The sequence below is a fragment of the Peromyscus leucopus genome, chromosome 2 (genome assembly GCF_004664715.2).
Source record: "Peromyscus leucopus breed LL Stock chromosome 2, UCI_PerLeu_2.1, whole genome shotgun sequence".
Lineage (NCBI taxonomy): Eukaryota > Metazoa > Chordata > Mammalia > Rodentia > Cricetidae > Peromyscus > Peromyscus leucopus.
The window spans coordinates 61,941,022-61,967,979 of record NC_051064.1 but is presented as its reverse complement, the minus strand read 5'-3'; the positions used below and the strand labels follow the sequence as shown (position 1 = coordinate 61,967,979).

Here is a 26,958-nt window from a genome sequence, read left to right as displayed (position 1 = left end):
TCTCCCACAGACACCTTCAGACACATAGAGTTAAGGGTTTCTTTTCTAATCTCTGAGTATCATTCTCACATGAGACAACATATGGAGAGGGTAGTTACAGAAAAGGCTGCCTCCATTTATTTCCTATTCATAAACATATTCAAAGCTTGCCAAAACAGATCAACTCTACCTAACCCCAAAAGACAGTACAACAGCAGCTCCCAATTATGCTAGTCTCAAACATCCCATTCTTAGTGTTAAATGCTGCTTCTTGCTATGCTTATTTCTTAAGAAGTCATAGACTGTAAGCACCACCACCAGATCCACTAAGTGTAAAGAAATAGAAATATGGTACTAGCTAGCAAAGTGTATAGAATTAGGGAGACAGTGGTGGGATTTATGCTTACTTTGACAAAAACAGACTAGAAAGTGATCAAACAACTCTATAAATGAACCTAGCTTATTTAAAATATATACAAAGGTTAAATAATTCGTTCTACTTTCTACAGTAATCTGCACTGCATGGCCTACTGAACTAGATTTCCCACATCAGTATCAAATACCAAAATACCAAAGGAAACTTTATGAGTTATCTTTTATTATTTTATTTAAAATTTTCATGTATGTGTATATGCCTGGGTATGTATGTGCACTCAAGAGATCAGAAAAGTGCATATGACCCCTTGCAACTGGAGTTAGGTAGTTGTGAATCACCACACAGGTGCTGGGACAGAACCCGGGTCATCTGCAAGAACACTAAGTACTATTAAGAGCTGAGCCATCTCGCAGCTCCAAGATAATTATATATATTTTTTGTTTGTTTGGTTTTCAAGACAGGGTTTCTCTGTGTAGCTTTGAGCCTTTCCTAGAACTCGCTCTGTAGACCAGGCTGGCCTCAAACTCACAGAGATCTGCCTGCCTCTGCCTCCCAAGTGCTGGGATTAAAGGCGTGCGCCACCACTGCCCAGCTGATTTGTATTTTTTTAATGCAGTAATGAGAAGGTCCTGGTATAACTAAAGATTTGTAATTTGGAAAAATCATTACTACAAAATATTGAGTTCTCTAGATGGTCACCTTTTTAGATAGAGGTCTCATTGCTAGCAATGAGGTATAATGAAACAAAGGTCAGGCTTTTAAAACAGAAAGGGAAGACAAGCATTTGAACACCAGAACATCACATCTTGAACGAACTTTCTCAACTTGCTTTTTCATCTCTAAAATAAAAATAGTAATTACCACCTGGCGGTGGTGGCACACGCCTTTAATCCCAGCACTCAGGAGGCAGAGGCAGGCAGATCTCTGTGAGTTTGAGGCCAGCCTGGGCTACAAAGTGAGTTCCAGGAAAGGCACAAAGCTACACAGAGAAACCCTGTCTTGAAAAAAAACAATAAATAAATAAATAAACAAACAAACAAGCAAACAAACAAACATAGTAATTACCTATCTTGAAGGAATGTTATAATGACTAGTGAGAATACATGTAAATGTAAAGCACATGGCACAGAGCTGACACTAAAAACAAAACAAGTATTGTTATTTTATTTCTCATAAGTACACACCACAAAGGTTTTTTTAAAAAGGACTCATCAGAAAAATAAATCAGAGCCTAGGATTACTTTAATTACAAAAAACAAACAAAAAACACCATCTGGATAGTTAAGTAAAACTTTAGATTTTTTTTTAAGTTTACATATATAATACTATAGTTCCTCCTGAAAAGTACATAAAATCCAAAATTAGCTATGGGTCTACTTCATTTTGGAGTTAAAAGTAAAGATTATTATCACACAGAACAAAATACAATTTCATGAACAGGTGAAATTATTTCACCACTGGGGGAGATGTCAAAATTAAAATAAAAAATGATTATGAAAGGATAGTAAAAGATTCCTACCTTTAAACCGACTGCTATAAGATCTGTAACAACACTGTATGGAAAAAAGTAAAAAGAGAAAATGGAAAACAAAGTTAGAGAACAAGTTTTAAAAGACAGGTAAGATTAAAGAAAAAGAAAAAGCATTATAATAATAAATAATGAAAAAATGATGAACTGTGAAATGTTAATAAAGAAAAAACAATGGACAGTGTAGCAACAGCAGAGTTCAAAGGCAAAGCCTGACACCTCAATGCAAGAAAAAAAATTACTCTCTAGTGTGTAGAAAAGTACAGTTGTGCTTCAGTACAATAAGCATGTGTTGATCTCACTTCGGCAAATCCAAACGAAAACTAAAATCACCAAAGTTCACTAAGTCCCTGAAATGAGTGATCAGACCATAAAGCTTTAAATTAAACAAAACCTGTGCCTGGATTTTACAGACATGAAAAAAAGCATCTCAGAAACCTGCATCTTACCATCCCAAAAACTGACCAAAATATTGTTATGACTGTCTCCCATAGCTAGAATAAGTACAAACATCACATTTCACACATCCAATTTTACTGTAAGATTTTTATTGTAAATTTTATTATTAAAAAGAAGTTAAACATCAATACTATGTTGTGAGTACAAAAGTATTCCTCCTTGGTGGAAATGATTACACATACACACACACACACATACACACACACACACACACACACACAAGGCTCGAAGAGAAACTAAAAATATGTTGGCTAGTGGTTTTTTTGTTTGCTTTTTTAACTACTCTGAATAAAGGAAATGGGCTTTTTTCAAGCTGTGGAAAAATAAAATTTAATAAACCTGCCTGCAGTATAATCCACTATATTCAAAGCTACACTCCTTAAGAGTGTAAAAAGCCCTATACAGCTATTCTGTACAAAAAGTCAACTCTTCTAATATCTTCAGTTAGCAGTTTTATCTCCATATTTGCTAAAAGCTTTGTATTATGTTACTAATCATAATAACATCATAACTTCCTAAAGATATGCAAACACCTGTCTGCATCAAGTGGTATAAATTGCAATGTTTTAAACAATATTTTTAACAATATTTCCCTTTTAGAATTCTGAAACGTGTATTCATTTTTCTGAAATTTAAACCTTGTAAGTAACTGGTAAGCTCCACTTTTGAAAATGTGTAACAGTGTCATGATTGGTCCTGACGGAAAAAGCAAATATTTTTCCTATTTGACCTCCTCTGTTCGGCACCACTGCCTTCGTAGCTTGAACACCACGAGCACATCAAAGTTCTTAAAAACTATCAGCAAGACTAAGTTTGGGAGGTGAGTGGAGGTGCAAATGTGAGCAGAGTGCCAGGATATGTATGTACGAGATGGCATAATGAAACCATTACTTTGTGTGCCAAATAAAAAGGTAATTCTTCACAAGTAAGACGAAGAATGTAGCAGATGACGACTAAAAGCCTATGCAATTAATGCTTTGGATCAACTCAGCAGGAAGCTGAATTAGGTTGACTATTCCTGCTCCCCCTCCCCACATCCCTGAGCGCGCATGAGGGGAGGAATTTGCACTTTACACTGAAGAAGCAAGTGAAGCCCTTTATCTGTAAATCTCAGGGCACAAAAGGCCAACCTGTTTCCCCAAACCCGAAGTCGAACCTTCTCAAGACGGTAACTTCACTTCCTGACTGATTGATATAGGGCATTATGGCATAAATCACTGAAATGATTTCACAGGTAAAATCAGTCAGGTAAAGAGAAGTCAATGCTTAAGGAGAAGCTTTCACAAAGTAGCTTCCATTAAATAAAAATCCTTTAAAGAACATCACAACCATAAATCAAATCTAAAATTGCACTTTGATATCTGCAGCAGCGTGCAATCTGCATTCAAACGAGATAATCCATATCACAATATTGTGAAACTAATTTAAACGAAACCTAGCGAGGGAAAAAAAAAACTGTTGTAAGATCCCAGTGTCTTCACGTAAGTACGCAGCAAGCAATAATCAAATGCGCGGCAACCTGTTAAATGGCTTTTACTTTTCAAACAAGTTATATGCTCCACCATCCAGCAGTTTACAGAAATCTTGTCAAAAGTCGGCGGAGGCAGGTGTTAAGAACAACTCAAACGCCTAAGGATTAAATAAATAAAAGGAGTTGGAATCTCTAATAGACTTGGAGAATTCTTTTTTATCTTGACGAACAGTACTATTTGTATGACCCCCAATTTACTAAAATCCTTCACTTGGCACTTTCATTAAAATACATCAGGTCCTACCCCATGTCTCAAATTCCGAGAGAAATTATCAACTCGGAAAGGGTGGTTGTAAATCTTTTTTTTCCTTTAATTTTAGTCACGGACCCCATTTAAACTGAGCAGTTGAAAGCGCCCGGAAAACTGCACTTACACAATATCTGACATCGCCCGCGGCGAATTCACTAAGTTTCTTGGGGGGTGGGGGGGGGGGGGGGAGGACGAGGAGGAAGCGTCCCCGGTGACAAAGTGCAGACGCTCGTTCTGTAGAAATGGTTAACGTATCTCACAGCGCAAGTCAGGAGACCCCGCCGGTCCCGAGACTCGTACGGGATCGCGGTTCGAGACCCGGTCGCCGCCCAGACGGCTGTCGCCGCTCGCCCGGGCCCGCCGCCGGGGAAAGCTCCGCCGCGCGCCCCACCCCGCCGGTAAACAGCAACTCCCCGAGCGCCGCGGCCGCCTCAGCCTCCGCCCCCGCCAGCGCCGCGCACCATTTTCTGAGAGGAAGTGTGGGGAGGCTGGCCCGGCACCCCGGCCCCGGCTCGTCTCCGCTTCCCGAGAGCGCCCCGAGGCTGCGAGGGGCGGACGTGACGGGGGGCGCCGCGCGCAGGAAGCCGAGACTGCGGCGGACGGACCCCCCGCGTCCCCCGGGTCCCTGCCGTCGGGCTCGGCCCCGGGTCGCTCCTCCGCTAGCCGGCGCCGCGCCCTGCTCCCCGGCCTCGGCGGGACGCGACGCCGAAAGGAAACGAGGCCAGCGCAGCCCCCGAGCGGCCACCCGGCACTTACCCATCCATGGCCCAGATGGAGGAGCGCCTTGTGCGGGGATTGACGGGCTCGTCGCGGGCGGAGGAAAGCAGGCGGCGGCTCCGGGACCGCCGAGCCGAGCCGCTCCGCACCTCCGGCCGGTCGGAGGTGGAAGGAAGAGTGGGAAACAGGGGCGGGGACCGGGCACGCTCCCGCCAGCGCCGCGCCCCCGCCTTCCCAGCCCGCGAGCGCGTCCCCGCCTCGCCTGGCCCCGCCCCCTCGGCGTCGACGCCCTCCCTGGACTCGGCTGGACTCCAGGGCGCCCTCTTCCCGCCTTCGCCTCTTCGCCCGCCGCCGCCCGCCCGCCCGCGACCCGGCGCGTGCGCGCGCGCCCCAGCCGCCGCCCCCCCCCTGCGTCGCGCCCGCGCTCGCGGGGACGCGCGCCTTGTGCTTCCCGCTTCGCGGCTCGCCCTCCCGCGAGCCCGCAGGCCTTCCGGCTTTCCGCAGGAGCCTGAACGCTTCCCGCTGATGGCGAGGAAAGCCTCGGGACCCCAAGGGACATTTGAAGTCCCGAGGCATTTCTGCGGGCGGCACGGCGGGGGACCGGCGGGGGACCGGCGCGACGGCCACAGTGCAGGTCTTCCGGGACCTGAGAGCGGCGACCCGGAGCCTGTGAGAGATCGCCGGCCGGCCGGCCGCCAGGCCCTGGAAGTCAGCCTCAGAGACCCGCAGTGGCCGGATAGGTGTGGTTGGGAAAGGAATTAGGTAGACGAGACTGCTCCGGACTTCATTTTTAACAGTTTTAATCTGAGTGCTTTTCTTGTCTAATATTAAGTACACACGAAACTTTCATTGCATAGCTATGGGATGATCATTATAGTGCCAGGATTAAAAGTTTAGTCATTCATCCTTGGCGGGGGTGGGGGGAGATAGGAAAGGATTATTGTTTTTCCAGAAGAAAATACACGGGTGATCTCCGGAATTTCAGTCAGAAAACGTTTCGTTTGCACCAAAGCCCTTTCCTCTAGTATGAGCAAAAACAGATTATACATAAAGTATAGAATAGCTATTTGAGATATATATAATGCGTACAACTACTGAGAACATGCTCCCCCACACACACCTTTTACAGCCTACCTACTTCTGGAACTGAGTGCTTTTCCAGTTCACAGATCATTGAAATTTAAGGCAGTCTTCAAACTCTGAAACAAGAGTGGGCCGCCCACACCCATTTCAAAGGAAGTAACAACTTCAGTCTATCCTTCCTGACTTCCTACTTGAAAATAGTAGACACTTTTAGTTTGTAATTCAGGAAGGTCATTTTTAAAGTTATTTCTGTTCCCCTATTCAAAATGTCAAAAATGTTTTGTATGTTAAATCTAAATATTAAGTTTTGGAAACATTGCCACCCTACATTGCTATGTGGGATTTTAAACTAGCCTGTGCCTGCAGTTCCTCCCTGAGTTTGAGGCCATCTTGAGCTACATTGTAGGTTCCAGGCCAGCCTGGGTCACAAAAAACAAATGAGCAACAAAAAAACTAATGATATTTTATCATTATTTATTTATATTATTTATTTTAACAAGAGAAGCTGCTGATGAAGTGTTTGTATGCTGTATCTGGGGCATATTGTGTTAAAAGTTTCCTCGCTTACTTTTTAGTTACACATGTAAATATAATGCTTTTTGTTTTTTCAAAACTCAAAAAGTAGTAAATAGTTTTGTTTGTTTGAGATCAAGTTTTAAATCTAGAACAGCTCGGCTAAAACTTGCTATGGAACTCAGGCTAGCACCAAATTTAAGATTCTCTGGCTTCAACCTCCTGAGGTTACAGAGATGTACTGCCATGCAGGCCTGAAAAGCTTTGGCTCTTCTCCCCCAACCACTCCCTTGCTAACCACTTTTGTGTATATTTATCTAGATCTTTATTTATGTATTGAGACAGAGTTTCTCTGTGTACAGGAACTCATTTTGTAGACCAAGCTGGCCTCAAACTCACAGAAATCCACCTGCCTCTGCCTCCCAAATGCTGGGATTAAAGGTGTGACTACCGCCACCACCACCACCACCACCACCACCACCTGGCTTATAATACTTTTTTAATTGACTTCTTTTTAATACTCCATAGTATTCCATAATTTAATATGCCATAATTTATTTGACTTTTTCCAAAATAGTGGAAGCTTAAATTATTTGTAGCTATTCAATATCACTAACAGTGTCACATGAAACAACATGTAGCTATGAACACATTATTACATCTGAGGAATAGAATATTGTAAATAGAATTGCAGAAAAAAAAGGTATAAGCACATCAAATTTGAAAACACTGCAAAGGTAACTCTAAAAATATACAGATTTACAAGGTTAAAAAAAAAAAAATGGGCCCGGCGGTGGTGGCGCACACCTTTAATCCCAGCACTTGGGAGGCAGAGCCAGGTGGATCTCTGTGAGTTCAAGGCCAGCCTGGGCTACCAAGTGAGTTCCAGGAAAGGCACAAAGCTACACAGAGAAACCCTGTCTCGAAAAATAAAAATAAAATAAATAAATAAAATAAAAAAAAAAATGAAGAGCTGGGTGGCGGTAGCTCACAGGCCAGCCTGATCTACAGAATGAGTTTCAGGACAGCCAGAACTACCCAGAAAAACCTAGTCTCAAAAGAAGCGAAAAGTAAATAAATAAACCATATATAATGTATGTATGTATGTATGTATAATAAAGTAGAGAGCTATTGAAAACACCTGATGCTGACCTCTGTTCTGCAGACGTGTACACACATACACAACTGCTGTGGATATTGTTCTATATAAATAAAACATTGATGGCCAGTGACCAGGCAGGAAGTAGGTGGCCAGGCAGGAAGTAGGTGGGACAAGGAGAGAGGAGAATTCTGGGAAGCGGAAGGCTGAGGCAGAGAGACACTGCCAGCTGCCTCCATGATCAGCAGCATGTGAAGACACCGGTAAGCCACTAGCCACATGGCAAGGTATAGATTCATAGAAATGGGTTAATTTAAGCTATAAGAACAGTTAGCAAGAAGCCTGCCATGGCCATACAGTTTGTAAGCAATATAAGTCTCTGTGTTTACTTGGTTGGGTCTGAGCAGCTGTGGAATTGGCGGGTGACAAAGATTTGTCCTGACTGTGGGCAAGGCAGGAAAACTCAAGCTACACACAACAACAACTACCAGAGGATAGAATGGAGTTTGATGCTTTTTTGTTTTTGTTTTTGTTTTTTTGAGACAGGGTTTCTCTGTATAGCCATGGCTGTCATGGAACTCCCTCTGTTGACCAGGCTGGCCTCGAACTCACAGACTGAAGTTTGCCTCTTAAAGTCTATGTTCAGGATTTCAGGTATTCCCATAGGTCATATAACATAGAGGAGACTTGGTCTTCTGTAATTTCAACAGAAGGTTCTGGGTTTTCAGAGCAATCTGATATTACCCACATGACTTTGGATTAAGCACTTTATAATATTCTGTCTTCTTGGTGCCAAAGAAGATAATTTCTGCAGATTCCTGTATACTTTGAAAAGATGGTTCTAAGTAATTTAGTTTATATTTCTCCCCTGTATTTTTGTTCCAGTTTGCTTAAGAAAATCCCCCTGAAACTTGTTTATCTGATAAGAGGCACACCCCTTCATTATTATGTGTACACAAAAAGTAACCTTTGAACACTTGCCTTAAGCTATTCCACTATGCAGTGGATAGTTAACATTTAACCCACATTCCTGTCTACAGGTAAGACTTCTTAAGACATAAAAGATGCCATTAAAAAAGATGCCAGTATAGTTCAGAAATAATACTAGTCATTAGATGAATCTCAGGTCATTATATGAACATTTTATCTCATGACAATTCCAAAGCATAAACATTGACATCTATTCCTTAAAATAGAAACCTCTGAAATCAAACTAAATGGAAAAGGCCCGTTTCAAAAGCTTATATTACTGTGACTCTATTTCTATCACATTTTCAAAATGACAAAATATATAGCAGAGAACAAGTCAGTGTTTGGAAGAGATTAGGAATAGGATGCAGGGAATAGATGCCTGTGACTGTAAAGTAGTATGCAAGGAGAATATTTGTAGTGACGGAAACAGTTCTGAGTCTTGATTTGCAAGGGTGGGTGAACTTATACAAATCTTCACGTGATGTAGGCCGTGTAGGACTGCAGATGCCCACCCATATAAAAGTGACAAGTACACGGATGCATCAGTGTCAGTCTCCTGGTTTGGGTTAAGATGGTACCATTAGATGAAACTGGCCGAGGGAGCACAGGGCCTTGTCACATTACCTTTTTAATGTCTGCACACTGCAATTATTTCAGAATAAAACAACAATTTTAAGAGATCAGTGTTATCTGATTGTTCTGTTAGTATTTGATATTTCCTCAGTACTGATACAGTACCAACTTCAAAGGCTTAAGAAAAAAAACGCTTGGGTATGGTCTTCCTTTTCAGGCTCCCTCACTGTGGTTGTCGAATGAGGCTGTAATAGCTGACACGCACAGAATTAGTGTGTGGCTTCAGCCCTTCCTCAAACCCCTCCCCACGGTTGGAGGAGATGGCATCACAGTGTCCTGTGTGCTCACTGCAGGTTACTGTATACTCTGATAGTTCTAAAAAATTATAATTACATTTTCCTTGTATTTTTTCTTCTGGTTTGCTGAAATCCCTCCCCTGAAACTACCATGAGTAATGTCTGTTTTGCTCATCCTGTGACTGCCCTCGTATAGTTACCTGCCCGTGGACGATACCTGGTGCAGAGGATCCTTATGTCTATATTGAAGATGCTGTTATCTTCTGTCACTCTAGTTAGAGTGTCCAATCCTTGCCAGACTTGCGTTGGACATTCTGAAGCACTTTTCGAAAGAGGGAGGAGATTCCTGCCCCCTGTCCTTTTTGTCATCCTGTGCCACAAGGTTCCCAGTGTTGTCCAGAGATTTTAATATAACTCTCCTTCCTATTTTTATTCAGAGGAAAATCTTTAAGGTTTAAACTGGAGGACAGTCCAAGTGATAAACACCAATGTTTAAAGAATCATTACTCCTAAACATTGACCTCCTGTCCTTAAAACTGGTAACCCTAGCTGGGTGTAATGGCGCACATCTTTAGTTCCAGTACTCAGGAGGCAGAGGCAGGAAGATCTCTGTGAGTTCAAGGCCCAGCATGGTCTTCATAGTGAGTTCTAGGACTGAGAAACTCTGTCTCAAAACAAAACAAGCAAACAAAACCCAGCTGGGGTGGGAGGTGGGCGGGTGACACACGCCTTTAACCCAGCACTCGGAAGGCAGAGGCAAGCAGATCTCTGAGTTTGTGGCCAGCCTGGCCTACAAAGGGACTTACAGACAGCCAGAACTGTTACACAGAGAAAACCTGTCTTGAAAAAACAAAAACAAAAACCTCTTACCCCTAGTCTCTACCTCAAGAACAGGTTCTTAAACTAGAAGTCTCCTGGGGTTAGACATCAGAAAGATTAAACCACTGGGACAGTAGAGAATTTTTGTTTCAGCCTACCTACTCACCTCCAGAAAGCGGGAAATCGGAGATTAAGTTCTACAGAAATTCTTGGGACAGAAGGTTTACATAGCTCAGAAATAAACTGTCCACTCCCAAAGGATGTGGTGGTGCATCCCAGCACTCTGGAAGCAGAAACAAGCAAATAGCTTTGAGTTTGAGGCTAGCCTGGTCTACAAACAATTCTGGGACAGCTAGAGCCTTGTTACAAAGAAACCCTGTCTCAAAAAAAACAAACTATATATATATATTCCCCAGCAGTCAAAAAAACAACTATAACAAAATTCTTTTAATGTCTTTTTTTTTTCTTTAAATTTTATGTGTATGGGTGTTTTGCCAGTATGGATGTCCATGCACTGCTGGTGTGCCTGGTACCCACAGAATCCAGAAGAAGGCATTGGATCTACTGGAACCTGAGTTACAGAGGGTTGTGAGCCACTCTGTGGGTGCCCAGAATTGAAGCTAAGTTCTTTGGAAAGAGCAGCCAGTGCTCTTAACCACTGAGTCATCTGTGGTAGTTTGAGAGAAAATGGCCCCCAAAGGGAGTGGCACTATTAGGAGGTGTGGCCTTGTTGGAGGAAGTGTGTCCCTGTGGAGGCGGGCTTTGAGGTCTCTTTTGCTCAAGCTTCCGTCAGTGTGACTTTTTGTCGACTTCTTGTTGCCTGCAAGATGCAGGACTCTCAGCTACTCCAGCATCCCATCTGCCCTCATGCCTCCATGCTCTCCATCATGTTGATAATGGACCGAACCTCTGAAACTGTAAGAGAGCCACCCCATTTAAATGTTTTCTTTACAAGAGTTGCCATGGTCATGGTGGTTCTTCACAGCAGTAAAATCCCTAAGACTCCATCTCTCTAGCCTCTACGACAGATTTCTCACACAGAGAGATCTGAGGCACTTCCAGGTTTTTTGGATACATGGAGGTGTTGGGAAGATGGTATTCCCAGAGAGGGCATAGAAATTCTTCCTCCACCCCTGTACCTCACCATATACACATCTTCTACCTTGATATTCCTGTGTTATATGCTGTATAATAAGCTATCCAAACTAAGTAAAGCAATTTTTTTTGGCCAAATGTCATTGTCATTGAATTCCTGATGCCACTACTCCACTTCTCAAATGCTACAATTAGAAGCATACCCCATCACAACTGGCAAAATTTTAAAATAAACATAATTTTTGAGCAAATTTGAATTTACAGGTGAATTTCAAAGATAGCATTTATGCATGTCCTATACCATTTCTGCTATTGTAGCTTACATTGGAACAGTATATTTAATGAGGTTAAATAATTCTGATATTATTACTGAAGTCTTTATTAATAAAGTTCCTTATTTTTTTTTGTGTTTTGTTTTGTTTTGTTTTGTTTTGTTTTGTTTTGTTTTGTTTTGTTTTGAGACAGGGTTTCTCTGTGTAGTTTTGGTGCCTGTCCTGGATTTCTCTCTGTAGACCAGGCTGGCCTTGAACTCACAGAGATCCGCCTGCCTCTGCCTCCCGAGTGCTGGAATTAAAGGCGTGTGCCACCCCCCCCCCAGCAATTTCCTTAATTTTTAACCTAATGATGTATACCTGTCCTATAATCCCATCTAAGATAGCAAGCTATGGTACTCATTAGGTCTCTTGAGGATCCTTTTCTCAAACTTTGACATCTTTGAATAATACTGTTCAGAGATCGTGTAGGACGCCCTTCAACTGGAGTTTGTTTGTAGGATTAGAGAGGAAGATACAGGGGTAAAAAACCATTTTCATCACGCCGTATCTAAGGTGCATATTGCACCGTGAGTCTTCAAGCTGAGACTGACTTTGAACACCTGATTGAGATAAGAATTCAGAGTTTTCTTTACTCTAAAGTAGGATTTTTTTAATCATTGCTATTATTTCTTTTTTTTCTTTGTCATCCTTTTTCCAGATTTTTTCTCTAGAAAGATGTCACCATACACAGCTCGTGCTTAAAGAATGGGGCATTACTCTCCACTTCCTTGAAGGGACAGCATTTACCTAAATTATTTAGGATTATGTATTGTCACTCTCCCCCATGAATCTGTATATATAATCATTTTTTTTTCATTACAGACTCACCGACATTCGTTTTACAATCTGATTATAACCTAGTGTCATTTTCTCTTAATTTCCAAATTGCTCTAGCCACTGGCCAGTGGGAGCTATTTTGGTTGACTTCTGTGATCCTTAACACACTCCAGTCAGTGTTGGGGGCACGATTGTGTATTTTTCTTCAGTCTCTCAGTATTTCCCAGGTTGATCTCAAACTCCCGGACACAAGGAATCCTCTGTCTCAGCCACCTGAACCCTGGGCCCACAGGCACAAACTACTGTATCCAGCTTTTTATTGAACACTTCTTGACTTTTAACTATTATGGTATTACAAGATGTTCCAGAGTCATCTTGTTTATTTTTTTGCCTCCGTGTGTGGATCAGTCATTTGTCAAAAACAAGATCTGAGTACTAAGTGTGCTCATTGCTTTTAAAGTTTTTAACTTGAGAATTTCCAAAGATCTATCCTGTAATAAGGTGTGGTGTGTGTGTGTACACCTGTGTGTTCAGGTGTGTATGCATGAGTGGGCATGTGTGTAGGCCAGAGAACAACCCTAGGCACTATCCACTTTATTTTTTCAAAGACAGGTTTTCCTGCTGGCCGGGAACTCACTGAGTAAGGAAGACTAGCTGGCTAGTGAGCCCAGGGGGCCCCTATCTCTCCCTCCCTAGGCCTGGAATTACAAACAAGCACCATCACACCCAGATTTCATTCTTACTTTAAAAAAAGAGTTTGAGGATCCAACTCAGGTCCTTGTGTGTGGTACTTTTTCAACTGAGATGCCGTCACCCACTCTCTGTGGTAGGGGCTTTATGTTAGAATCAGTATAAATGTACACTACTCGGTTTCCTTTGGTCCACTGTGGTGGAGCAGCTTTGCAGGTCCCTCACTCGCCCTGCCCTTCTGCCTCCCTTCATGTCCACATTTCAATAATGGATCAGGAAACTGACTCCTGGGAAGTAGAAACATAGGGTGCATTGTCTTCTTCCGGTCTACCCTGCTCCTGGGAATGAACCCCAGGGGTGTTCTTAATTTGTAGATGACATACTTGAGCTCCGGTTTTTACTCTTTCAAGATCCAAGTTGCTACTGCACCTTTAGGAATGTCTCACTTGCTAAAACTGGCATTGAATTACCATTTGGAGGATGCCCTTATCAAACCCCAATGCTTCCCCTGATTTGGGGACACAGTGCAAAGTCTTCTTCATAGTCCGTGGCGTGGATTCTATCAGTGCCCAGAATCATTACTGTTGACATTTCTTCTCTGGTCATGGTTCATTCTCCCCACTTTACTAGGACACCATCTCCCCCAGAAGTTCTGTAGCATTCAATGACTTTCATTCAAGTCTTTTGACTCTCTTCATCCAGCCTTTCACCAGCCCATGGCGTGAGTTTTTCCTAACTTATCTAGATATCTCTAACCGACTAAGAAACTGGGGCCTGGTCCTAATCTTTTCAAAGAAGTAAAGGTAGAAAAAACTGCTCTAGGGCAGCAGAAAATTGCTTTCCTGCAGCCTGTATATGTATCAAGACAGTTTGTGCTGACTCAGCATTCCTTCTGTCTGCTGAAGTATGAAGTACATAAATATTAGAGATGCCCATAATAGCATTACTGTTAGTACCGGTCTATGGGGGCCGGGGAGGAGGAAACGGATAGTTTCTTTTCGGGTATCTGAGACCGCATAACAAGCACGAAATAGAAATTTTTTTTTTTTTTTTTTTTGTGGGAAGGGGTCTCAATGTAGCCCTGACTGGCCTGGAACTTGCTTCGTGTTGTAGATCAGGCAGCCCTCAAACTTCCAGAGATCAGCCTGCCTCTACCTCCTAAAGGCTGGGATTAGAGGCTTGGGCCACCACACCCAGCAGGAAATATAATTTTTAGTTTGCAATTAGAACAAAGCCTTCATTCTAGTCACTAATTCAAATGCATCCATATAACCCTTTGACAGAAGTCTTTAGCATAGAGCCAAGTGGGTTGGTTAGCATATACCTGTCTCCTTTCTTCCAGACTTGCCTTTGTTCAAATAGTGGCCTTATGCAAAAAGGTAGTGGGAAAGTTCCTGGAATGTCAGGACAACTGGAGAGAGCTGTTCTCCCTTCCCAGTCTGGCTCTGAAAAATGTTTAACTGCCTGCGATGATTCCGCGGGACACCAGGCAAATGTTCAACCCTGAGTAGGCAAATAAGCAAAAGGTCAGTCTGAAAAAGAAGAAGAAACACACACACACACACACACACACACACACACACGCACGCACACACAGGAAAACAGAGCCCTGTCTGGAAAGTTTCTCCCCGTGAATGTATTATTTATTTATGTAACTGGAAAACTGAACCTCCCCGCCTCACTCCCACTCTTGGCAGTGGAGGGTGACTTGCACCAGGGGCTTAGGTCTTCATATTGCCTGTCTTCCAAAACACAGGGAGGATGAGACCTTAATCAAAAATTTAATTTTGTGGAGGACAGCAGGAGGATGACACACACCTAGGAGGAATGTCGTTTGGCAGAGAGTAGAAATGCAGTGTTTCCAAAGCTTGACCTTTGAGTCGCAAACTACAGGCCACTAGGAGATACGGGAGAAGCTATCAGGCTTGATCTTAAGCTAATTGCAAACATCAGGCACAATCTAAAAGCCCAAGGTAAAGGACCTTTTAACTATTCTACCATTATCATGGAGGAAGGAGGAAGCTTCCATTGATCCAGAGAATGTCAACTATTTCTCTTTCTCAACATGTAAATGCAGTAATTCTGTTTCTCAAAATTCACATCTATCTTTGGAAAACGCAGATCCTTTTGACATAATATTTACTGACAAGGCACCAGGAAGAATTAGGTGGAAGTATCTCCAATGGAAGTTGGACAACACACACTCACCCTGGACCTTCTTGCTAGTTATTTTCAAAACAAAATTAGTAGTTCAGACATGAAAATGTTTGACTTGGGAAAGGAGGCTGGATCCTGGTGTGAGAGCAGCCCTGTGCGCGAGGAGCAGCAGGAGGTGGAGATAGGAAAGGCAATTTTAATGAAGGAAATTTGAACAAAAGAGATGTTCTCAGAAAGAAAAACATTAGGAATGTGATTGTGCTTAAGAATCCTGTAATGGGTCATATTTTTTTGATCCTTTTGTCTTGAAATAGGATATCCATTAAGAATTGGGTCCACCCATATTTTAAAAGAAAACTCAAAGTAACTGAAAAAAAATTATTTTTGTTTTTAAATTTTGTGCTCAATCAAAAGAAGTTCAAAGTTATGGATTCAAGGCTGGTTCATTAATAACCCAGTCTCCTCTTGGTCCCATCATGTGAGTCTATGACTCTCACCCTTAGTCTCCTGAGTGTCTGAAGTCTTTCGAAAGCTTTTCCAGAGTCTGGAGAGGTGGCTCATGGGTAAAGTGCTTGCTGCACAAGCTTGAGGACCTGAGTTCAGATCCCTGCACCCAGGGAAATGCAAGGTGGGTGTGGCAGCCCACCCAGAATCCCAGCAATAGAAGACAAAGACAGGGTCTCCAGAGCAAGGTAGCTAGCTGGACCGACTGGCCACACTAGCAAGCTCTGGCTTCAAGTGTGAGCTCCTCCATGTATAAAGTCCAGAGTGACAGAGGAAGAGCCCCGGTGTCAGCTCGGGCCTCCCTACACACATGTCCCCCCTACACACTTGCAAACACCTCTCTCTCTCCCTCTCCCTCTGTTTCTCTCCCTCTCTCTCCACACTTAAAAAAGAAACGAAAAACAAAGCTTTTCCAGAATCTTTCCAAATATTTTCAATGTATATCTCGGCCGTAATTTGGTCTCATGACCACGCTTAGTTGCAAGAGAGACCGGTGGGTGCCGTGTTTTTGCGGAACATATTTCCACTACTAGAGAAAGGAGAATAGGTAGGTCACTGGGAACCTCTGATAAAGTTGTTGTCATGCAAAGGGAAAACTCTTTTCTTATAGAGTGACGGAGTTCCAGACAGGAGGAAAGTCTCAGCAAGATTTGGAGCTTCCTGGTGGTAGCCTGGAGCCCAAGCCTCAGGGACAAAGAGCCTGGCACTGACTGCCTTTGATGGCCCTCAGTTAACAACTGATGAGTCAGAGACTTTGCAAAGATCCCTGGAGGCCAGAAACAGATGGAAACTCCTGGGCTCAGACTGTCCAGTTAAGCTCCTCTGACGACTTGGGGGGCCTGCTTCCTTACAGCCTCACCAGGCAGAAAGGGAAGCAGGAGCCACCAAACTTGCTTGGGAAACCTTTTGATGGGCGTGGCTTTTCCTCCATCCTCTAGGTTTGACGCTCTCTCATAATTAATTGGTTCTCTCTCTCTCTCTCTCTCTCTCTCTCTCTCTCTCTCTCTCTCTCTCTCTCTCTCAAAGATTTATGTTATTTTTAATTATGTGTAAGTGTGTGGGCATGTGCACATGAGTCCAGGTGACCTCAGAAGCCAGAGAGGGTGTCAGACTCCCTGGAGCTGGAGTTAAGGAGATTATGAGCCCCCACATCCCCAGCATGGATGCTGGGAAACAACTCAGATGTCTTCCGGAGCAGGACTCACCCTTACCCCTAAGCCACCTCTCCAGCCTGGAGTGGTCCTTATTCCAATAACTGGTCCATAGCCCTCTAGGATGAAAGAAGGGGGAATATAATAACTACGCTTTGAGTTAACACGAGAGTTGTAAAATTAGTGTTATTATTACGTGGCTTTTTGGTCCCAGCAGTAAGTTTCCATTTCCCCAAAAAGTAAGTCACTTCCCTTTACCTGGAATGAGTCTCTTTGTCCATGCTACACCACAAAGGACAAAGGGGGTTGGGAAAACTGTAACCCCAGTCACCAACAACGGTTTGTGTACTCATGCGTCAGTGCAAGGGACCCTATTACAGCTCTTTCTCTTCTTTTTCTTTTCTTTCTTTTTTTTTTTTTTTTTTTTTTTTTGAGACAGGGTTTTTCTGTGGTGTCTTGGTACCTGTCCTTGATCTCGCTCTGTAGACCAGGCTGGCCTTGAACTCACAGAGATCTGTCTGCCTCTGCCTCCCAAGTGCTGGGATTAAAGGTGTGAACCACCACCACCCGGCAATAGCTGTTACTATGGTAGTGCACTGTGTCAGTTTGAATGAGAAATGTCCCCCATGGGTTCCTGTATTTGAACACTTGCTCCTCTTTTGGTGTGAGAGCCAAAGTTATACTTTAAGTGTTAATTACTGTACCTAAGCGATCCATGAAACAAAAATGCCTCTAACCTGTAAGCCCCTTGCCCAAGGTCAGGTACTCCCTGAGATGCCGGAGGCTATTGTTTATGGGAGATAACAAGCAATGTGTTGTGGCTCCTCTGAACAGGTTTGTTGACCCACCCCACCCTATGTGCTTGATCACAGGTAGGGGGGAGGTGTGCAGGCAGGAAATACTTCAAGATGTATGCTGGCCTCTGATTGGACCTGGTGGGAAATATGGGTTTCCTAATGGGTTTGCCTTTATAAGCTTCTCCAAAATGTCACCATTTTCTGGGAACCCAGGAATGGACCTGGCCAGAGCCCAGCATCCTATCCTGGCCAGTATTGACTTAAAGTTGCTTCCAGTTTGGCTTGAAATTGTGGCGGGGGTCCTATTCTCACCCGGTGGGATTCACAGAGAATGGGAACTTTTAGGACCAGGAGCCTAGTTAGGAAGCACATCATTGAGGGCAGGCTTTAGGAGTCTACAACCCTCCCGGCTTGCTGCGTGAGGGAATGCGTCAGCAGCTTCCTGCTCCGGCCATGACTTCCCTGCCATTATGGCCTCTGGAACTAGAAGCCAGAATAAACTCTTTCTTCTAGGATTTGCTTTTGGTGACAATTTTTTTTTTTTAATCACAGCAACAGAAAGTAACTAATACATACTCCAGGATAGGGGCTCCTATTTCTATGTTTGTGAACAGAGACAGGGACCCATCCCTGCTGTAGAAAGGGCTCGCCAACACCTTTTAGACCCATGCAGAAAGGGAGGGAGGGAGGATCACCAGGCAGAACACTGTAAACCCAAATGAAAACCCAAACCCCCTGGTCCCCAGAGGCATCCATTTCTGGGACCCCTCTCTGTCCAGAGAGTCTATAACACTTACAGACACATTTTGGTTTTGCATCGCTCTGAACTCCTTCCCGTCATTTAATTCTTTAACTGACAGAGAAAAAGAGCCACCTACCTACTATCCATTATCATACACACACCAAACTAATCAGGGCCTGGCTGAGCCCTATGCATGGAGAAGTTCTGGAAGCCCAGCTTGAGGAGGGGGTGAGGTCAGCCCCAGACTTCAGAGAACGACGGAAGGCGTCAAAGTCAGTCTCACTGTTGGGGAAGGAAGATGAAGATGCTCCTGCCTTGGAGGACCTTTGAGGCAGCCTCGCCTGAAACCTGCCTCTTCTGCAGCCTGCTCTCCACACACTTGTTCTTCAGAGGACGACTCTCAGTTGGTGTCACAGGCCAGCTGAGAGCCCAGAGCTGCACTTTGCCAGCAACCTGTGGGTTGGTACCCCACTACAGCGAAGTTTGGACCTTCCGGTTTCCTATTTGGGTTCCTATTCAAGTTACTTTATTTTATTTTATTTCAAATAAAAGTCCTTCTCGTTTGTGCGTTAGCTGTCTGGTCACTCACTCCACTCCGTTTTTGGAGGGAGGGCAAGACAGGATCCTGAAGGAATCAGCTGTATCAGCGGTATGCTGAGCAAAGCAACATAACACGAGACGCAAAGCATGCTATAATCTGCATACACATGGAGGAAGCAGGGCGTACGACCCCAAAAATACGCTGGATTAGTATATCAATTGCTTCAAGTTGAAGTCAGCTGAGGAATTGCTAAGTGCAAAAAGGACTGTTTGGCTTGTCATTTTCTATATATCATCCATGAGACTCTGGATTTGACACCCTCTTTGGCTTCTCCAGGAGAACTTCCTAGATTTGTCCAAACCTGATCCTACACTCACTTCTGAACAGGACATTGACAAAGAGAATAAAGATTGTATTGGTCAAGATCGGTGAATCTCAGCTAGCCAAAGGACTTTGCAGCATACAGCTCCCTGTGTGCATTCCTGCTATAATCTGAGTTTGGAAAAGCCCCCTAAAGGCCCATGGAGGCTTTGCCCCCAGTTTAACACTGTTGGGAAGTGATAGAAAATGTAGAAGATGGGGCCTAGTGGAATGGCTTTGAGCTGTTGGGAACTTTTCATCCAAGGGGATTGTGGGACCCATCTCTTCCTCTATTTGCTTCCTGGCCATGAATAAGCTTCAACTCACCTGTGAAGCTCTGCCGCGTGTTTCCAACGTGATGTGCTTCCTCACACAGGACTAAACCCATTTGTACTAACCAATCGTGGACTGGAAGCCCCAAACTCTCTAGAAGCTGATTATTGTAGGTATTTACTAGAATAATAGAAAAGCAACCAGTATAACCCCCTACTGATTTCATGAGAACCCTCTTATGTAAGAGCCAGACTCAGAATGTTCTAACGTTCTCCCAAGTTATTTCAATCTGCATTCAAAGTCAATAACTACTGTAGTGGGCAGGGAATGGTGGTACGTGCCTTTAATCCTAGCACTCAGGAAGCAGAAGGAGGTGGATTTCTGTGTGTTCCAGATCAGCCTGGTCTACTTAGTGAGTTCCAGGACAGCCAGGGCTACACAGTGAGACTCCATCTGTCTCGGGGTGGCAGCGAGGGCATCACCAATCAGGAAGAAAACAAACTAACTTCTGAGCTTAAGTTATATTCTCTTGAGACTCCTCGTTCAAATGGAGTTCAAAGGGAGGCACACACACACTGAGGGGTGGTGGGTAGAAGCTACACTCATACCCTCAGGAATGCTAGCCTTCAGAAGGGAAGCAGGAATCAAGACATCCTGCATTCTCACGCAGGCAGAAGCAGAGGGGCTTCCTAACGCCGTTGGACCGGCCTGTAGAAACAGTGGACTGTGTCCTCCCCCGAAGTGAAAGGGTGCCGTCCACTCTGGTAAGTGAGAGCTAACAGCAGAGCACACACACACACCCGAGAGAGAACAGCAAACCTCAGCGTTCTGAAAACCACCAAACCACAGAGACACAAGAAAGCAACAAGTATACGCAGAACCACCAGGAGAAAAAAATCAGTGAAGTGTGTCTTTACTGATCAGCAATAACCTCGAATACAAACAGATGGATTTACTCAGTTGAAAGGTAAAGACTCACTGGTGGACAGAAAAACAAAACCAAAACACACAGACACAATTACATGTGGCCTATAAGAAACTGTCTTCACTAGAAAAGACACACAGATAAAAAGGAAGGAGTGAGGAAAGACCACTGTGAAAACATAAATCAAAAAAGGAGCAGGAGTCACTATAATTGTAGGAGATAAAACAGACTTTAAATTAAAATTGTATTTTAAACCCTGGGTGTGGTGGTGCATGCTTTGGATCCCAGCAGAAGCAGGTGGAGCTCTGTGAGTTTGAAGCCAGCCTGGTCTACATAGCAAGTTGTAAGCCAGTCAGAGCTACATAGTGCGACCATATCTGAAAAAAAAAAAAAAGAGTTGAATAAACTGGATGGGTCTGAGTTCCAGGATAGCCAGGGCTATACAGAGAAACCCTGCCTCAAAAACAAACAAACAAAAGAAGATGTTCAGTGCCATCCCCTGCTTCATACTGAGTTTAAGGCCAGTCAGGGATCATATCTTAAAAAGAAGAAAAAGTCAGTGAATCTGGCTCTTCATTGATGAATGAATAAAAAGACAAATCCAACAGGAAGAAATAACTATTCTAAATTCATAAACATACAAAAAATACAATAGCACTTAGTTATAGAATACAAATACCATGAGGTATAAAAGGAGAGACAAATTATAACACAACATATTCAGACACCTTACTATACCTCTCCTACGAATATGACTGAAATATCCACAAAGAACCATTAAACTGTACGATGAACCAAATGGGTCCGGCAGATATCTGCACGGCATGTCGGCATGCCTTCGAGCAGGGTGCAGAATAGGCTGCAGATAGGTACTTCCTCTCATCACCAAGTGAACCATCCCCTAGGACAGGCTGTATGCTAGGCTATAATCTGAGTCTCAGCAAATTCAATAACATTTAAATCGTTCTCTGAGAGAAAAGAGTCAGCAAGAGGAGCTTTAGAAATTGGACAAATGCTTGTCAATTAAGCAACATTCTCTTGAATGAATGAGACGTTGAAAAACAAAAAAAGGAAGTGTAAAACGTCTTGAAAGAAATGAAAATGAAAACACAGCATATTGAAACCTCCAGGACTCAGTGGGAAAAAAAAAAAAAAAAGCAGTAGTCAGAGGAAGGAAGTCTGCAGACACACAGCCTAACAAAGCATCATAAGGAACTAGAAAGACGAGAACAAACCGGAACTTAGCAGAGAGAAAAACTACGGAGAGGATAAGTACATGCTGTGAAAGGTCTGGAAAAACAGAACTGAGGACACAGCTCAGGTGACAAATGCTTGTCCTGAAAACATGAGGACCTGAGGGGTTAGCTCCTACAACCTCTATACAAAAAGCCCTCAGCTGTGGCCTGTTGGGAGGCAGACAGCTAGTTCCCCTGGGGGCTCCCTGGTCAGCCCAGCTGGTCTAGTCAGTGAGCTCCAGGCCAATGAGAGACTGTGTCTCTCCCTCCACCTCCCTCCACCTCCCTCCTCTCTCTCTCCCTCTCTCTCTCCCTCCCTCCCTCTCCCTCTCTCTCCCTCTCTCTCTCTCCCTCTCCCTCTCCCTCTCTCTCTCCCTCTCTCTCTCCCTCTCTTCTCTCCTCCCTCTCTCTCTCCTCTCCCTCCCTCTCTCTCTCTCTCTCTCTCTCTCTCTCTCTCTCTCTCTCTCTCTCTCACACACACACACACACACCACACACACACACACACACACACAGTGACTAGCTCCTAAGGAATACCAAAAGTTGACCTCTACATGCACAGGCACGCAGGGCACTGTGCACCCACATGAACATGTACCCACACGTGCTTCAAAGACACACACATAAAAGAAAAGAAGCAAAAATGAAATGGACAGATCTTTTGCTAGACTAATCCAGAAAAGACCCCAAAAAATACTATATAGAGGTAAAAAAGGAGACATTACACTTGGAACCACAGAAATATAAGGACTCATTAGGGATAACTATATGTGAAGAAGTTGGAAAATATGGAACATATAACCTACCGGAACTCAGCCATAGGACATAGGGACAGGACAATATGGTGTAATGAGACCGAATCACTCCTAAGATGTCTCTAACCAAGATACACCCAAGGTCAGATGGTGTCACTGCTAAACGTTTAAAGAAGAATTAATGCAGAGTCTTCTCAAACTGTTCCAGACACTTGAACGAGAGTAAATACTTCCAAGCTCACTCTGTAAAGTCAGCATTAGCCCAATACCCAAAACCAGACTATAGAAACCACAAATAAAACTATGCTAATGTCCTTGATCAACAGAGATGCAAAAAGAAAAGAAAGTCATCACAAAATGCTAGCAAATTTAATCCAGCAGTGGATAAAAAGATCATGATCAAGTGGGACTTAATCCAGAGATGCAGGATGGTTTAATATACAGGAAACAGCAAACGTGATCACTCCATCCCAGCAACAGAATGAAAGAGAAAACTACCCACCATCTCAACAGCTATAGAAAAGCATTTGTTAGAATTTGACAGTCTCAATGGTGAATATATATATATTTATAAATTATGGACAGTGGGAATGTAGTTTCACACTATGAGGGCAATATATGATGAACCCTAGTCCTTTGCCATACTGAATATGTAAAGCTGAAATTATTTCTTCTAAGACCAGGAACAAAACAGAGAGGTCTACTTTGACTTCTGATCAATACAGTGTTGGAGAAGCCTGTCTCAAGGCAGCAAGGTGGAGCGGCAGAAATGACGCCTGGTGTACTACCCTGATCTCAGAATGCACACACATGAACACCTGCACATGAACATGTGAGTGTCACATATATGCACCCCATACACACATACCAGAGAGAGAGAAAAAAATAGGAAAATAAGAAATCTAGACCCCATCTTTCATCATCCATTCAAAGAGGATAAAGCCTTAAATTTAAGAGCCCAAACTTTGCAGCCACAGGAAGGAAATAGAGAAACACTTCAGAACAAATGCTCCTGACAAAGATCTTTTGGATATGATCATCAAAGCACAGGAAACAAAAGCAATAATTGGCCAAAGCGATGACATCAAGCTAAGAAGCGTCTAAACGGAAACAATGAACAGAGGAAGGAACAGCAGACGGAATGGCAGGCAAGATTTGCAAACGGGCCAGGATTCATTTCCAGAGAAAGAAAGTCTAATCAGAAAAGAAGTGAATTACCTGGATAGACAATTCTCAATGGAGAATACACAAACGGCCCCGAAGTATGTAAAACACGGTCAATACCGCTAATCATCAGGGAGCTGCAAATCCAAACCACACAGGTAGCATCTGATCCGGGTTAGAATGAGTCCCATGGAAACAGCCAATGGGGCGGGGCGGAGAGATGGCTAGACTCATCTTACAGGGTAAGAGCTAACTGCTCTTTCCAACGACCGGATTCCGGATCCCAGCACCAACAGCTAGAAGTTCACAACTCCAACTCCTGGGGATCCCGTGCCCTCTTCTAGCCTCAGTCATCCCTGTGATGCTACAAGTCATCACAGCAAGTTGTCATCTGGATTGTTTGTGTGTGTCCAGGACAGCCAGGGCAGTTACACAGAGAAACCTTGTCTCAAAAAGCAAACAAACAAACAACACCTACTACAAAGTTCAGGTAAGGAGCTGGTAAGATGGTGAAGGCGTTTGTCATGGGAGCCTGATGACCTGAGTTTGATCATTGGAACTCCCTTAAAGGTGGAAGTGGGGAACTAACCACACAAAGTTGTCCTCTGACCTTCACATGCACACCTGAAAGGACCAGGCAGACGCCATGACAGGCTGTCAGTCTTCTCTCAGAGGTCAGGCCTCAATGTCAGTTTCCTGAGACCTGAGCAAGCAGTTCCTGGGAGGGTCGCGAACAAAAGACATAGTCCTTGCAGTAGTCTTCTGCACTGCTCAAGGTTCAGCCAGTTGTTTACTGTCTGGGATCCCTCACCAACTTAGAGCTACGTCATGGGTCAGTGTGAATGTACCAGGCCAGCCAGCCTCCATGACAGCTCAAGGACAAAGCCTGGGACTTGTCCAGGCCTGTCCCCAAATGGTAACTATAACCCCTAACTAACCCTAGCCAATTAAAAGTTACTAACATAATTGCTGCTCGCATAAACCAATCCTGAGTCTGTTCCTATGTAGTCTGTAGACTTTAGCCCCCTTTGCTTTAAAAACTCTGCTCCATTGCTTCTCAGGGTCTCTCCTGCTCTGCTGCTGCGTCAGATTGACAAAGAGTTAACGCTGAACAATACAAAGACTCTGCTTTTGTTTCAGATTCAGTCTCTTGGTGGTCTTTGGGGGCCTCTGGGTACAACACACCCACAGCACACACATTCACAGTCAAGTACACCTCGCGCACGCGGACACACAAATTAATATACATATATATTATTAATACACACACAGTTAAGGTAGGTTGGGGGTGTAAACATGGAAAGAGATCTGTGATACACTCAGCTAAACAAAATCAGGAATGGGCATGCTGGCACATACCTGTAATCTAGAACTTGGAAGCCTCAAGTGGGAGAAACCCACTTCGAGGCCATTCTGGGTTACATAGGAAGACCCCATCTTTAATATAAAAACAAAACCAAAAAATAGGTTTCAAGACAGTGTAGTAAATATAAAATCTCTCCTCTGCTTTAAAATCTTTCAAAACTAATGCAAAATTTTCAGTCTTAAAGGAGATGGAAATGTAATGAAAATTTTCTCCAAAGACTAGTATTAGAAGAGGCTGTTCGCTCCCCCTTTGTCTTTGGAATTATACACCACCAGAAAGAATATAAACGAGAATACGATGATGAATTTATCCTACAGTTATTGTGTAACTACTAGCATAACAAAGCAAGAAAAGACCCAGGAATTCTGTGTGGAAGGTTTGGTCCCACATCAGAAACAATTGCCAAACCTTCAAAACCCCAGGGATTTCTCAGAAGGCGACTCCGGGGCAAAGTGACCTATCTGTGAGAAGAAAAGGAACATTTCCAAGAGACCCTTGACTTTCCTAAAGCCACTGAAAATATCTGCTCTTGGTTATAACATAGAGTTAATTTCTTTCTAAAATATTTATTTTTCCCTTGTGTGTGCATGTGTGCGTGTGCACACACATGTAGGTATGCACAGAGGCCAGAGAGGGCTTTCGGTGCCCTGGATCTGGATTTACAGGTGGTTGTTAGCCACCAAATGGAGGACAATTTAATGGTAAAGTGTCATTTTTCTGAGCACATGAACTGTAGTAATTTCAGTTCTTGAGAGGCAGAAACAGGAAGATTGAGAGCTTGAGGCCAAAACATTTCTTTTAGGAATTTAAATTGTAACCTTTATTGTTGTCCCAAAATATATATTCTATCTGAGACAGGGTTTTTTCGGTGTTGCCCTGTGGCTGTCCTAGAACTCGCTCTGTAGACCAGGCTGGCCTAGAACCCACAGAGATCCACCTATGTCTGCCTCCTGAGTGCTGGGATTAAAGGCGTGCACCACTACCATCCGACATATTCTTACTTTTTAAAGGGTAGTCCTATACAGAATCTCATATTTTTGCCTTAACTCTAATGGTAATTGTCTGTCACAATGTTACCAGATTAATGTTTTCCTGGCTAATAAATTTTAATTTTAAAGCAACACCGCCATCTGGCGGTTGTTTTGAGTGTTTGCCCTACTCTCTTGGGTGAGCGAATGGACGTAAGGCCCGTTGTCTGAGATTGTGATAGGGCTTTTTAATGCTTCCTGCACCATTTTACATTCCCTGCTGCAATGTCTGAGGGTTCCAACTTCTCCGTGCCCTGAGCACTGGTTATTGTCTATCCTTTTCATTTGTAGCCATCCTAGTAGATGCAAAGTGATGTAATTTCATGGTATTTAGCTGCATGTCCCTTATAGTTAATGCGGCTGCATTTTTCCCCATCCGCTTGCTGCCTGTTTGCATGTCTTTTGGAGAGGATTTTCTATTCAGATCCTACAAGGGTTTTTTGTTTTTGTTTTAAATATAGAGTGTCCTGTGTTGCCTAGTTTGATCTCTTACTTCTGGGTTCAAACGATCCTCTCGCCTCAGCCTCCAAGTGTACTGCTTCTATTTCTTTTTTAACTTAAAAGTTTGGCTTTTTTGGGTGTTTTTTTTTTTAAGACAGGGTTTTTGTGTAGCTTTGGAGCCTGTTTTGGAACTCGCTCTGTAGACCAGGCTGGCCTCAACTCACAGAGATCCACCTGCCTTTGCCTCCCGAATGCTGGGATTAAAGGTGTGCGCCACCGCCGCCGCCGCCGCCACCACCACCACCACCTGGCTATTTTATTTTTTATAGGTGTGGGCATTTTGCCTGAAGGTATGTCTGTGCACTACATGCATGCAGTGCCCACAGAGGCAGAGAGGACACTGGGTCTTCCGGAACAGGCATTAGAAACAGTTGTGGGCTGCCAGGTG

At 43.6% G+C, this 26,958-nt stretch overlaps 1 protein-coding gene across 3 annotated transcripts in view; it reads right to left on the bottom strand.

The window, feature by feature from the left end:
- Window positions 1–5,058, bottom strand: part of Ptbp3 (polypyrimidine tract binding protein 3) — an 82,536-nt gene extending 77,478 nt beyond the window's left edge. For 2 of the 3 annotated variants that reach the window (XR_005090832.1, XM_028856446.2), the window contains exons 1-2: window positions 4,880–4,958; window positions 1,875–1,908 (exon numbers count right to left, since the gene is read on the bottom strand). Coding sequence is in view for 1 of the 3 variants with exons in the window: in XM_028856446.2 (XP_028712279.1) it covers window positions 1,875–1,908; window positions 4,880–4,887 (42 nt within the window). In the remaining 2 variants the exon portion in view is untranslated. Of the gene's footprint in view, window positions 1–1,874; window positions 1,909–4,879 lie in introns of all 3 variants that reach the window. The other variant, XM_037202621.1, reaches the window with a different exon arrangement.
- Between the last annotated feature and the right edge of the window lie 21,900 nt (window positions 5,059–26,958).